Source organism: Notechis scutatus, chromosome 1, assembly GCF_049901735.1.
Source record: "Notechis scutatus isolate UNSWTSFEM ecotype Mainland chromosome 1, rNotScu1.2, whole genome shotgun sequence".
NCBI classification, from domain to species: domain Eukaryota; kingdom Metazoa; phylum Chordata; class Lepidosauria; order Squamata; family Elapidae; genus Notechis; species Notechis scutatus.
Genome location: NC_142009.1, coordinates 181,266,190 through 181,281,106, shown reverse-complemented (window position 1 = coordinate 181,281,106; position 14,917 = coordinate 181,266,190). Strand labels below are relative to the sequence as shown.

The 14,917-nt window shown below is 35.6% G+C and overlaps 1 protein-coding gene across 7 annotated transcripts in view; it reads right to left on the bottom strand.

Annotated features, from left to right (window-relative positions):
• The window catches only part of TFPI (tissue factor pathway inhibitor), a 43,759-nt gene extending 29,143 nt beyond the window's left edge, over positions 1–14,616 (bottom strand). For 2 of the 7 annotated variants that reach the window (XM_087949596.1, XM_087949601.1), the window contains exons 1-3: positions 14,442–14,616; positions 14,229–14,320; positions 4,970–5,089 (exon numbers count right to left, since the gene is read on the bottom strand). In XM_087949596.1, the coding sequence (XP_087805722.1) occupies positions 4,970–5,084 (115 nt within the window). In that variant the 5' untranslated portion in view covers positions 5,085–5,089; positions 14,229–14,320; positions 14,442–14,616. Of the gene's footprint in view, positions 1–4,969; positions 5,090–13,137; positions 13,266–14,228; positions 14,363–14,441 lie in introns of those variants that run through there. The other 5 variants (XM_087949600.1, XM_026668023.2, XM_087949599.1 and 2 more) reach the window with 3 other exon arrangements.
• Positions 14,617–14,917: the final 301 nt, after the last annotated feature.

Below are 14,917 nucleotides of genomic sequence, written 5' to 3'. Positions count from 1 at the left end.
TGGGACACACTTCATTCCCCAAAGAGAAGGAGGGTAGGGAGAAGGAATCCATGAACAATGGGAGCTTAGTGACATCTATCATGTATAATTGGGGGAAAAATTGTTCTTTTCTAAAACAAAAAATTCTCAACAATGTTTAAATGACATTAAAAACTTGAACGCACCATCAAATCTGGATTCACTATGTTCCTGTGAAAATGCTTATGTGTACATGTAGGGTGGGTAGATGCTGCATCTATTTTGCATTTTGATTCCGTTATTGAATCATCTTTTTGTGGTTTACCACAGTTAACTTGGGTTTGTCCTGTGGGACACTTATTATCTTATTGAGAGCTTGACTGACAAGGCAATGACCTTGTATAAGACAAATTGGAGAGGTTGTCATATGTCTTGAGTTGTGGGAACCAGCCCTGTCAGTCTGGCAAAGTCAATGATTTTACATCATTATTACTGCAAAACATGCCTCATTTTTATTACGTGGAATCCAATGATATTGTTCTTTAGTGGAAAAAACTGTTTTCTATATCCCAAAAGGCTATTTGCAGTTTAGGCGAAAATCCAATCTGAGCTGAATGAACTCAAATCAAAGACAAGGTCTTCTATTTTCAAGAGCTTTTGTAGCCCCTTAGAAATATAATCCATTTTATGAGCCACGATGGCGCAGTGATTAGAATGCAATACTGCAGGTTATTTCTGCTGCCTGCCAGCTGCCTGCAATTTGGCAGTTCAAATCTTACCAGGCTCAAGGTTGACTCAGCCTTCCATCCTTCTGATATGGGTAAAATGAGGACAGATTGTTGGGGGCAATATGCTGACTCTGTAAACCGCTTAGACAGGCCTATAAAGCACGGTGAAGCGGTACATAAGTCTAAGTGCTATTGCTATTTTACACATTTGGTGTTTTTAATAGTTAACACATTCCCAATAAATGGTGCAATTGCACACAGTACTTGGAAGTTTCCATTAGCTTTTATGAGTATAAGAGTTTACATAGAAGGAAGAGAATTAATAGTTTTTTTTCATCCAAGGATTTGTTCTTTTGTTTGATTCTTGGCATATCTTGGCATCTTAGTTTCCTTCTGCTTTGTATTTTTTTTTTTTTAGTATTTGTTTGATTTGTCAATCGCTTACAAGATACAGGTATAAGAATAAATATAGTTTTGAATACATGAGATAGATACTTATAAGAAAAAAACAACAACAATAGGACAGGGACGGTAGGCATGATTGGTGCGCTTAGTTTCCTTCTGCTTTATGTTCAGGGAAAGAAAAAGAAGAGAAAGCAGCTTTCCTCTGCCTCACTAAGGTATCTCCAGATAGTAAAATCTGTGAGTATGAAATAGAATTTTCTTTAATTTCCTGGTCTTGTATTTTTGTCAAAGAATTCAGAAGCAATATAATGGAACAAATATATCAAAACACTGGAAATTAATTTTACCATTTGATGGAAGCTCTCCTAATCTTTCATCCAAAACTATATTTAGACTAGTTTTGTTGGCCCCTTAAGGCACATAGAGTATGCTTACTCTTGGCCGCTCTGGGAATGACAAAAAATCTCAACATCCTACTTTTTCCATTGTTTTGGTCATTATTTATACACCGCGTGAAGTGCAGCTGTCTTTGTTTCTATTTCAAACATTAGAGATTTCCTTTTTGGAATCAAAGACTTCTAAACATATGGGAGATACAAAAGGTCAGTATTTCCTCAGTAATAAAAATATACCGGACTTGGACATCTTTCTAGCAAGCTGAGTTGCAGAAATTCCATAGGAAACACATTACTGTGTCTTGTACTCTGCTGGGCTCATTTTAGCAGGATAGAAGTGAGGGTGGAACAATATATTTGAACTTTTTCCTCCATACGTGACAGTTCTCTATCACGAGCTCAACTACATTAGTTTCAACAAGAGGACAACATGTACACGCACACTTCTCCCAAGGTTTCCACAGCAGCTGGGAGGTAGTAAGTAGGTCAGATTGCCCTTGTGGTCCTTGGAGAGGAACACACAACATATCCTGTGCTGCTTGGGATGCCTCATCAGCAACCACAGGACTGCAATACAAAATGTTTGCAATGAATATGGCAGGAAGAAAGTAAGCGGGGGTGGGGGGAATTGTGGGGGAGATGGACAAAAGCAGACAATTTAAAGAAATAGCAGTCTGGGAATGGACTGTTCACAATAAAACACTGGCTAACTAGAGCTAAAATTGGTAGGTCAACCTCTTTATTGTCTTCAAATTTCTTTAAAAAAACTTGAAAGGTGGAGATGGTACTTTCATGTCCTGCTCTTCAGTAGGAATTTATGATAGACCAGTAATTACATGTTACACTAACCTGTTTAAATTCCTATTTGCTTTTCTTTTAGAGCCTACCCATGACTAATAGAAAAAGGGCAAATAAACACAAAATAAACACAAAAAGCAAAACAAGCAAGGTAATGATAGCAAATAATATGATAGCAAATGTATTTGTACATTTACATGGGTTTGTTTACCCAACAGTGCCTTGGAGATTAACTTCATGCCCATAAAGAGCAATATCCCTGTTATTCATGGATGGGCTAAAATACAAGACAGGATTAAATTTATGAAAAGAGATGAGATTTTTTTTTACCCATTTGTCTCTTCCCTTCTTCCCTTTCTTAGAGAATGATTTTCCAGAATGGAACAGGAGCAAAGCAAGAGTTCTAATGGGTGAGCAATTAGTTCTAATGGGTGAGCAATTTATGTTCTTGGGGAAAAAGAAATGACTTATTGGGGAAAATCCCACATTCAGAATAATGCCACTTCTAAGAAATATAGAATATAGCCTATCCTTGTTGAATGTTCCTGCTGTTGAAATTGATGTCCCAACTTTTACTCTGATTTCAGTAGGAACTAGAATGATAGCCATAAATTGGATATAATAGAATCAACTCATCATTTCCCACAATTATGGGAAAGGTGGGGCAGGAAAATTGTATACAATATTTTTCTGAAGAACTGAAAAACGTTTTGGTTAGCTTGCCTAGTCTATCCTAACCTAAATATCGTATTTATCTCAGAAGATTCTATTTAGCTGAGGAGCTAAATCACTCAGTTTTGCTCCTTGTTTTCCCCATTGTACTTATCCCATTTTACACTGGGCTTAGTTATTAATATATAATAATACTTAAAGAAAGATATATAAAATATGGAGAAGCATATATTTCAAAAATGATGTTGCATATAAGAGGTTCAATAATTTTGTACTGAAATAAGAATTAAAGGAATTTATTATCATTGAAAGTTGTATTGTTCTATTATATAAATATCTTAAAATCAGTCTGGATAGTTGCCATCTTGTTTTAAAAATAGTTTGTTGTTGCTTTATTCCTTGGATTGAGAGGTAGGGATCAATCCAACCTCACCTAGCTGGCTTTGGGCATAAAGGAAGACTAAAACTCACAGAATGTTTGTTTGTTTACAAATAATTCAAAATGGCAAACATACCTACTATTCCTTGTTTCTCCTATTTCTCCAACAACAACCACCCTGGGTTGTGGGTTGGGCTAAGAGGGAGTGAATAGCCCAAGGTCACCCAGCTGGCTTTATACCTAAGGTAGGACTAGAATTCACAATCTCCTGGTTTCTAGGCTACTACCTTCATCACTACACCAAACTGAGTCCCCTTATTTCTTACTCCTACTAAATGAGCTTCGTGCATGTAAGTTTTGCTAAGTGCATTTTTTTCACCCACCCAAATCAAATTTCCTTGCAGAATATGACAACTCTTTTAATTCTACAATCATAACTAAATGATCACCTATTTATAATAAGCTGACTTGACATGAAAAATATTCAATACTCTTTCTGTGGCTGATTGTTCTGTTGTCTCCCAAGTGAAATGCTTCGTGTCTATATATTCTATTTATATTCTATTTATACAGTTCATCACAAGGCTCTATTCAAATTATTCTTGTTGATGAGCATTATCAAGGCAAAACAGCTTGTCGCATTGAGAGAAAATGAGTCTCTTTTTTGTCCCCATCATAAGGTTGATTTGACAACTTGCCACCTACCCAACACCCACGCCTGCTAAAAGCTTTTCCTGCTAGACAAGCTGAATATCCAAGCAGTGATGCTAATAAGTTATGGACTTTTACCTTTTACAAGAAAGAGGTAGTTTCAATGGCTGTGACTCATTCCCTTCAGGAAATGTGTCTTTCAAGAGAAGGTTATTGGACATAATTAATACATCAGGATCTTCCTTACAATCGAGTTCTGTGTATTCCTTGGAATTTTTTAAAGCTTGCATTCCATACAAAGTTTTGGGGTTTATATAGTTTATTGTCAGAGCAATTGAGTAGTAGGCCTCTATCTTTTGTCATATATGCTTTGTAAATAATAAATAGTAAAGTAATGGACAATACCTTTTTAGATACTCTCTGGGCCCCTGGTATATACAAATGACAGCTATTTTCTTTTCATACCTAATGTAATGTTCTTTCTTTTATTTTATTTTTTCAAACAAAATTTGATAGTAATAGGAACTGTCTGGGTAACTTCAAATATTGTAATAGTGAGCAAGATTATATTTTAATGCCAAAGATGGAAACTCCTTTGTTTTTAACGTTACCTTTTTAAAACATTTCTTCTGTATTTACATTATCTTTGAATTTCATACTGCAAATAAATTGCCATAATTAATTTACACTTTTATTTTAGATAAAATATGCTTTGGAATTAGGTTTGCCACTAAAAGGGTATTTTATGAAAAGTACATTCAAAACTATACACATAAATGGATGAAATTGCAGACTAATTGCAAATTAAGGCAGACCAGGCTCATGAATGATAACCAGTGGAATTCAATCGGGGCTGAAAATATTATTACCCATTCATTTTGAAAATGCAAACCACAATTAGGAATTGCCTTAAAGATGCCCTGTTAAACCGGGACATTTTATTTCTCCGTACTGTAGCTTTGTGGGAATGAAAGAGCACTTACCAATAATCTCTGCATATTCCTCATGCTCAGAAGCTCCAGTCCCATCGCAAAGGACAAATTGGGAGAGAAGATACAAGGTGGCAGTTACAAACATATTGATCCTCCTTCCGCTCATCTTTTCTAAACAAGCAAAAGAAAATAAATATTAGTACAGAAGACAAGGAAGAAGAGAGCTTTGAAACATTCTTCCTTCTACTGCCAGGAAAAAAAAGGTCTTATAGGGGTTATGGTTCAATTCACATCATCATCCATCAGGCAAAGAGAAAAAAGGATCTGGATACAAAGGCCTGCAGAGGCCTGAGCACAAGAGTTGTAGAGCTTAACTCAAAAATATTGTTCCTCCTGAAGGGAAGTTGAAAAGCTTGCCCCTGGTTATCCTGAATAATACTGAGTCTACAGAAATGTGTTTTGAAGTTTAATCAAATGAGGTAAATCCTAACAAATTAAATGGGTTGAATTAGCAACAGCTTCTCTATTTTTTTCTCATATTTGGCCTGATTGTTGCCAATTCATGGTGAATTATGCATTCTGGGTGCTCTCTATTAATCCTGGAGTTGGCAAAGCATTGGCATGAAATTTCCCCGCCCCACTGCTAATTCCTATTTCACCTATGGTACCTCTGTTTTAAGTTCCTGCAGTGCCTTTCATCCAAAGTAATGTATAACGTAGTCTATTGTTTAATACATTTACATCTCTCTTAAACAAAGGGGGACTTATTTAATATCAATTAAGGAGCTCAATTTAAGGAAAAAGTAAGATTAAATAAAAAAGACCAAATTAATGACAACAGATTCAACAACCAGACATATTATTGTCTTTATGATTATTAATTAGTTTTATGCTTATTGTAAGCCACAAAGGTGCTTAAGATGGGTGGCCATATATCTTAATTGGCAATGAAGACAGAATGGACAGCTTCTGCTTTTTAGGGTCAACTAAAAAGTATAAATGAATCAGCAGTTATGAAATATAGCCCAGACGAGCACTTCATAGAGTAAGCTTGGGGGGGAAAAAATCATGGATGCCTCCATCCTTGCAAAGATCAGAATTGTGCAGGCAATGTGAGATTCTGTCAAAAAGAAAGAAGAACTTCGAAGAGGCACAACAGAAAAAATATTGAGACTTTTAGACTTGGTGTTGGAGAAGACTCCATTGAATACCATAGACAAACAAATGAATCAACAAACAAGTAAATTCAGAATTCTAACTTGAGGCACAAAAGATCCCTATTTTGGACATGTTCTGATAAAACATAGCTCTTTGGATAAATCCATGACGCTAGAAAAGGTGGAAGGAAAGGGAAGCAGAGGACAACCAGCAGCAAGAAGCTCACCAGAAGCCGGAAACAGGTCCATTTCTGGACTTCCAGAAGGCCCATTTTCCCCCTCCCAGAGACTCCATGTGGACCCTGCGCTTACCTCCATCAAAAATGGTAAGCATGTAAACTCCTGGGAGAGGTGGGGCAGGGCTACCCGGTCGGTTCAAATACCGGTTCGGCAAACCAGATGTAACTTTAACATCCAGTTTGCCCAAACCAGTCCGAACTGGTAGAATCCCACCCCTGGTTGGGGATCCTGCTTTAGAGGTCTGTGAAAGTATCTGACTTAAAATATGTTTTTTCTAGGAATCTGACATACTTTCACATGGTTTTAGTATTTCAGAAACCACATTCTATCTGTTCCACAAAAGTACGTGAAGACAAGTCTCTGCTCCTTTTCTCTTCCCCCACCCATCAACAGGACAAAACAAAAATGCTTATCTTTAACTAGGTTTCCTAGTGCTTTATTTGTCTTCATGAAACCTTTATCTGTAACCTTGGTCATACTTCAAGAGACAAGAAATAATCATGCTTAAATAATGGAGAGACTGTCTGTCTCCTATATGCTTAAAAAAAACAATCTCTTTAATAATGAAAAAGTTTAGAGTCAACATAAAACATTTCTGAGATACTGATATGCTCTATGAATACATTTTCTAATAGAAAGAATTAAGTTCAATTTGGAAGGAGCGAAACAGAACATTTCTTTTTTTTTTTCAAGGAATCCAATAATATTGGTTATTAGATTAAGATTGAGAGTATCTCTTTTTTAATTGGATATTTTTGCAAATTTGCTAGAAGCATACTAAGATTTTTATCTCTTTGGAACTTTAATACTAGTATGTTATTATGTTCAATTATGTATTACCCGTAACACATATTATACATTTATTAATCACATTTATATAACCACCCATCTCACTAAATGCAACTTTATATGTTCAATAACACTTAATTTTGCCCAGCTTTGACCAAATTATCATGTTGAATGGATTTTCTCCATAATTTGCAAAACACTGCATTGTTTGATGGCAGAACATGGAGATTTTGAAAGATTTTTTGAAATGTACTATCTACAAATCTGTAGCCTGTTAACATATAGATGAAATTGTTTTTAACAAAGCCTAGAAGTGAAATTACATGAAAAGGTACATTTTTTCCTCCTTTCTTCTTGAAAGTATGCCTTCAAAATCTGTTCCATGTCATTGAGAACACAGGGGCACAGCTCCAGAAGAGAAAGTAAATTACCATCAATGGCAGAATTGCCCCCAGTGAAATTATAATATTGATTTTTATGAAAATATTGCTATTTTTTTCTTTTTTCTTCAAAAGTTTTATTATCTTAAATCTGCTCATTGGTTCCTGAAAATCTAATCTAGTCACAAAATTAATATTGAATATTAAATATCTAGACCACACAAGCCAGATTGAACTAGTGTAATGTAAAATCCTTTCCCATTTCAGAGAAACCTGTTATGTGGATTTAAGTGAGTCAGGGCAAATTTCCACAAAAAATGTTCTCTAACAAATATTCCTAAGCACTTAATTTGGAAATAGTTCAAGCCAATTATTAATGTTATATCTTATTATTCAATAGTTTGATATTAAATCAGAGCTTCAATCTGTATTGCAAGAAATTCCTTGGGAGATTCAGGATTAGGAAAGAAGGATTGTAGAGATCAACATCAGCCTGTCTTGTCGAAGCCAGTAGTATATAATGATATGACATTAGTAAGCAGCAAATAATGTGAAGTGCTTATGCAATATTAATGCGGTAGTAGGTTCAACCTGAAACTAGGTTTCATGTAAAGCTTCTTTCTTAAGTAAAGTTAAAAAAATCACTCTTCATGTAAAAGGTGAGTAATAAATCAAACGTTTTAAATGCAATCTTATTATGGGAAATGGAGCAAAAGGATTTTTTTCTTTTTTTTTGGGGGAAGGATGGAAATTCCTGAAAATTATATTTATAATTTCCTGTTTCAGTGTACAGAGTACCTATGTTTTGTTTTAAATCTTTCATTTGTTTCCCAATCTCAGATACTTGATCTATATATTGCACCATCTGAGAGATGCAGAAGCAGGGACTGAAACTTCCAAAGATTAATTATACTTTGTGGTTCCCTTCTTCTTCATTTTATGTAACCCATTGTTAAAAATTAAACTTGGGCTAACACTCCTTCACTGAGTAATTTTAAAACATGTTTTTTTCAAATTTGTGCTTGATAAAAAGAAAAACAGAAGCCAGTTTTCCTCTATTAGTTTTCTGTCTTCACATGAACTATACAACCTGGTAATGCTGAAAAACTGACAAAGGGAAAACACACAGGACTTGTGCATTCAGATCTCCAACTAAATTAAGGTTAATGTGCTCTGCAGATATTATAATCTTTCAAAACCCAGAAAGAATATGAGAAATAATATCCTTTCCTGCCCCCCTTAGACAACCATGATCTGGATGACTGAAAATCTCCACAGACAGTTGTTGGCTGTTTTAGATCAGAAATCTTATTCACAGATGATTAATGCAATTCACAACCCACCCAGTTTCAGCATAAAGACTTGGTATAAAATAAGGAGTGGGAAAAATGCATTGAGAGGTGGGAGATTTAGGAACATGACTTTGCTCACATCAAAACCAAGCTGTACCCAAAGTAGCTTTTTGGTTCTTTGCTTTTACAAACCGTCACCAATTTCAGATGATCTCTTCCTGCTTATATTTTCAAAGGAAAGAATCAAGATAAAGAATACCAAGTAAAACTATATTCTGAACTGTATGTCTTGATCCAATTTAAAAACAAATTGGGAAAATAATTATCCACATGCTTGCTGTCTTTAGAAATATTTAATAAGCGGGCCACAGTTTTAGACCTTAATCCTGAACACCTTCTGCATTTGTGCAGCGATCTTCCATGTCCTTTATGGTAGAATTTCAGCATATTTGTATCCATGTTCTTTTTAGAAAATAAAATTGCTAGGGATCAATGCTGTCTTAACTTGAATTACACAACAGAGAGCCACACTGAAGCTATTCAGATAAAGCAACACAAGTTTGCCATTTTTAAAAAACTGAAAACACAGATAGATAGACCACCCAAATGTTAATATAGTTCTGGCTTATCAGATTATACATGCCTGGCTCCCCTTTACATCAGTCTTTTGGAAGGTATCTTAAATTCTGAAGGAGTTGATACAGGTAGTCCTTGACTTGTAACAGCTCACTTAGTGACCATTCAAAGTTACAATAGCATTCAAAAAGTGACTTATGACCATTGTTCACTCTTATAATTGTTGCAGCATCCCCATAGTCACATGATCAAAATTCAGATGCTTGCCAACTGACTCATATTTATGACAATTGCTTTGTACCAGGGTCATATGATCACCTTTTGTGACCTGACAAGCAAAGTCAACGGGAAAGCCAGATTCACTTAACAACCATGTCACAAACTATAGTGATTCACTTAACAACTATGGCAAGAAAGGTCATATAATGGGGCAAAATTCACTTAACAACTCTCACTTAGCAACAGAAATGTTAGGTTCAATTGCGGTTGTAAATCAAGGACTACATATATGTGTATTTGGTTGTAGGCATTTGGAAAAATCAAGGCAACACTTTTCACCCAACTCCTTTCAAATGCACGAGGTATGAACAATCTTCTTATTGCAGTCTGGGTTGAAACCCCCCAAAATGTGAAATAGATGAGTGATTAATAGATACATTTACAGATACATTCAACTGTTAGGAATGCATGAAACAGTCTATCTTAGCCATAAATACTCCTTTGTTATTTAGCTTTCTCAAACCTGTAACAATCTTTTCTTTAGCTTTGCCCAGATCCTTAAAATATTTTTGTTTATTTGTTTGACTAAGTACATCTTTAGTTATTTTAATTATGCATGTTCCTAATGGATAGAATAAAAAACAGAAACAAAGAAAAGTTCCTAGGTTGATTTTGAGCTTCAAAAGCCTTATGCTTTTCTGTTCAATTTCCTGGGCTGTCACTTTGAATGAGTCACTTTTGTGGCTGTGGAACAACAGGAAGGATGGAATGAAAAACCGAAAAGAGATAAAAGTCTGAAGTTATTAAGAATACAATTTAAATGAAAGATTTTTAAAGATAGCTGTCAAAGAAGAAAAGATGTCATAACTTTAGTGGTAATCTTTTATTATTAGAAAAAACGTTTCTGTGGTTTAGCAAAAGTCCCCTGTCTTTTAATACACTTGTGTTCATTAGTCACAAGAGATAAGACCATATATATATATAACCAAACTGAATGCAAACTTGGAATATAAATTGGGATTGTTCCCCACTATTCCCATGTGCATTTGACACAATCTCTGACTAGCATTTAAACACAATTTATGTGTGTTTGTGTGTGAAACTTTTGCTCATGCCCTGATGTATATATCTTGTCCACATGCAAGCAAAATGTCTAATGAACTCAATGGAAGTTCAATGGCAGAACTGAATGCCTTGCCTGCAGAAGACTTAGGCTTTAATTTTCATCTCCAGCGTAAGAATGGAAAAACTCTTGCATAAAATGTTAGAAAATTGCTGGCAACCAAAAAGAGTTAAAATTGAACTAGATATACTTAACTCACTATACCCCAAACCTATGTATAGGAAGGCAGGACCACAGAAGCACAAGTTATCAAGAATTCACTTCACACACCACCAGTCATGTCTATTTAAAAAAAGTATCCTTCAATTCAATGGTGGGATTCAAAAAATTTTACTACCAGTTCTGTGGGCATGGCTTGGTGAGCATGGCAGGGGAAGGATACTGTAAAATCTCCAGTCAGAGGTGGTATTTGCAAGTTCTTTGAACTACTCAAAATTTCTGCTACCGGTTCTCCAGAACTGGTCAGAACCTGATGAATATCACCTCTGCTTCAATTCAGTGGTATTACTGACTTTCAAGTAAAGAGATCTGGTTGATCTCTTTGAGAGAATCATACAGATTCAGAATTTTAAAAACAAACTGTTCCGATTGAGCTCATTGAGGAAGAACCTAAACCTGAAGCTTGTTTCCATTTTAACCAGGACTGTCTCAGTCAAATACGACAAGTAATAATATATCCATATGACAGAATCTCTCAGGACAACGGTCTATCATTAGGGCTTTCTATATCTATATTATATCTATATCAATAGCTATATCCATATCTACGTCAATGGTATATTTTATATTGGTAGGTCTATCATTAAACCAAAAACTATAGTTCATATAAATTTCTACGATACTCAGTGTCTCCATAGTTGAGTACCATAGTTGAGTACCATAGTTGAGCACCGTATCATGACACAGGATAATGTATAATGGCACATGAAAAAGTAACTAATTAGTAATATGAAACAATCTTTATTTTGTGAAACAATAAGGCTTATCAGTGGTGACCCAATCACACAGATAACTTACCACTACATTTTCCAGTAGGAATTAGTCTGCAGAAAATAAAACAATGAGAAAACAGTCTTTGATTTAAAATGTGAGTTGGCTAGTAATGCATTCTGCATTAATGCCAGTTAAATATTAGACTGACTTTAAAAACGGCAGCATTCTTTAGGGAGTTTTTATTTCACGCAGGACAAATATTTGAATTCTGGAAAGCAGTATTTGTGCAAGTGTTTCATTTCTTTAGAGAGATAAAGTTTTAAATAAATATGATCTTTCTAAAGAAGTTAGGAAAATTGCGTGCAGATGTTGATACTTAGAGAGATTTTGACAGGATACCATAGACAATTATAAAAGAAAGCTCTGCTGGCAGTTTTAAATCAAACTCTAGAATGAGGTAGAGAAAACCAAGAGTGGGAATTAGCTTTAGATTTGAATGGATCATATTATAATTCTATATACTTTCTATTTTGTGCAGAAATGTCACAGGAAATTGCATAGCTCATGTTGCCCATGTGTGTGACATCTTTAGAGCTTCAAAGAGCATTTCTTAGCCCTTCCTTTAAAAAAAATAAATTACTGAGAATAACTCTTTGAACCAAAGGAAATCCTTTTTTAAAAATCAAATAAAGGAAATTTGTTACCCAAGGGATATTTATTGCATGCTATGTTCAAGGTTGTTTGCAAAAGCAACTTTCATAAGACATACATGTTAAAATTTAGGAGTAACTTAATAGACATCCATATATGAGTATGATATCATTATGCAAATGACATGATTTACATACTTTCATCAGCTTTTTTCTTCCCTAGGCACACCCACAAGATCTCCTATTTTTATTTCTTCTAGTTATTTACAACATTTGTTTGTTTTTATCTTGCCTTTATCATTTTTTATAAATAACTCAAGGTGGGGAACATACATAGTACTCCACCCTCCTATTTTGACCACAACAATCCTGTCAGGTGATAAAGAGAGAAGGACTAGCCCAAAGTCACCTAGCTGGCTTTTATGCCTAAAGTGTAACTAGTACTCAGAGTATTCTCAGAGTGTTTCTGGACCTTCACCACAATGCCAAACTGACTTTTGATTCTTCCCAGAGACAATAACAGGAGGGATGAGGAAGATAATGAGAGGAGGAGGATGCTAGGAAGAAAAGCAACTCTGTATTTCTAATAAGTAAATTCAAGGCTATTAATCTGAAGGGATTCAAAATCAATGGGGGATTAAATGAGATAGTGACCTTTTGGCTGTGGCAAGACATGTTTACTTTTATTTATTAATTACTTTCTCTTCTGGGTCTGAAGGACTCAAGGCATCTAGCCCAATTTAAGACAAAAGCAATATATAAAAACAGTTAGGATTATAGATTAAAATTAACATGAATAGCAATTATAATAGTAAGTAATAAAATGATCTAACAATTCTAAGCTTGGCAAAGAGGTATACCTGTATAGGACTCCAAATACTAAGAAGGGCAAACCCAGCTTCCAAGGGAGTGGGGTCTTCTGTAGCTAAGAGCAATAGATCTTCTCTTGCATGCTAAAAGAACAGGCCTCTGACCATCAGAAGCAACAGAGCTTCTTCTGCCAATCATATCAACCAGACAGGTGCAAAATGGGAGAAGTGACTTCACAGAAACCTAAGCTTCTTTGAGTTTTATAAGTCAAGACCACCTTCTTAATATGTGCCTGATAAATCAGTACCCATCTTTCAGTATAGACATCCTCTCTTCCCTTTTCCTTACACTCGTTAACAACTAAAATACTGTAATTTCTACCAAGTGTAACTTCTCTCAAACTGTCAAGTACATTTCATTGAACTTTTATGATATAGTTATACCTAAGAATTGCAACATAAAACCTACTCTTTTCCCTCCAGTTTGAGATTTTTTTAAATTTATCACCAGCTTTCTTTTATACAAATGGCATAGACAAAAGCTATCACCAACTGTACTAAAACTTGTTTCATAAAAATATTGGCTGATTAACTATTGCATTCTTCCTTGGTTTTTCATACTTTCATTCATTCTTCATACATATATGTACTTGAATAAATCCCTTCCCTTTGTAGATTGCTTTGAAAAGCTTCTTCAGTACATAAGATCTTCATAATATCATCTCCTTAACTTGGGATGGAATTCTGCATTAAAATAAACAAGAGGGAATCCCAGGGAAATCTCTTGTAAATGATGTTGCAGACAATTGAGGATGTGCAGAGCCAAGAAAATAAATACTCTAAATCTGAACTAGGAAAACATTTATTCCCCCCCCCCCCATTTGTCTATAGAAATATATGCCTATTAACATTGCCAACTGTTTGTGTTTAGTTGCTTTAAAAGTTTGTGTCCGTGAAAGGCACTACTCACTGTCCATGCTCAAGTATCCTTCCAGCTAAATTACATTGCCGTTTTAATTTTGCGCTCAGTACACAAAAGCAGACTTCGACAACATCAATAAATCTGACATCTGACACTCATCTGGCAACAATGCATATCCAGCCAGAGAAATAACATGAAAAGAACATCGCTATTGCCTTACCACCAAATTGCTTGCAGGGCTGAAAAAGGTCCGCAAAGTTATCGCAATATTCCAGGAAGACTTCGGTGTTTGTTTCTTCCAGAAGGCAGGGCCTGGGGTGGGGTAGAGGGGACGGGGAGAGAAAAGACAACGGGAGAAACAAAATCTGATCTTATTCCCAGACTTTTCAATAGACACGCTGGCGGGGGGTGGGGGAGGAGGATCTGAATACACTGCTCTGAAGTTGCTCCTTTATGCTGTGCAGAAAACCTTGGGATTCCAAGGTATTCTCCTGGCAAGGATCAAAAGCAGAGCTTCCGGTTCAAAGCAAGTTGATGATCTTCCTGTGAAATTATCTTGCACTTCTCTTCCAGGAAACACTTTCTCTGTAATAGGCTTTTCAGTATGTGGGAGGTAGGATGAGCAGCCCTTCTGACTAATTTCAGGCTGTCTTTTCGGATTAGCCGCCTCCCTTTTTCCCCCAAACAAGGAGTGTAAATTGATCTTGAGAGTCTCTTCCAGCAATGGGTTTTGTGCATGCCCCGGATCTGGGTTACTGCTATAGAATCCCTACTTATCAGCTCTCCCCATTTACCAGAAGAGTTTTTTGGGGGGATAAACAGACTTTTTGCCTGGTTCCCCCCCCCCCCCAAGAAGATTCAGGATATTTTTTTAATGGTTAACATCCAGACAAAGCATGAATGTACTTG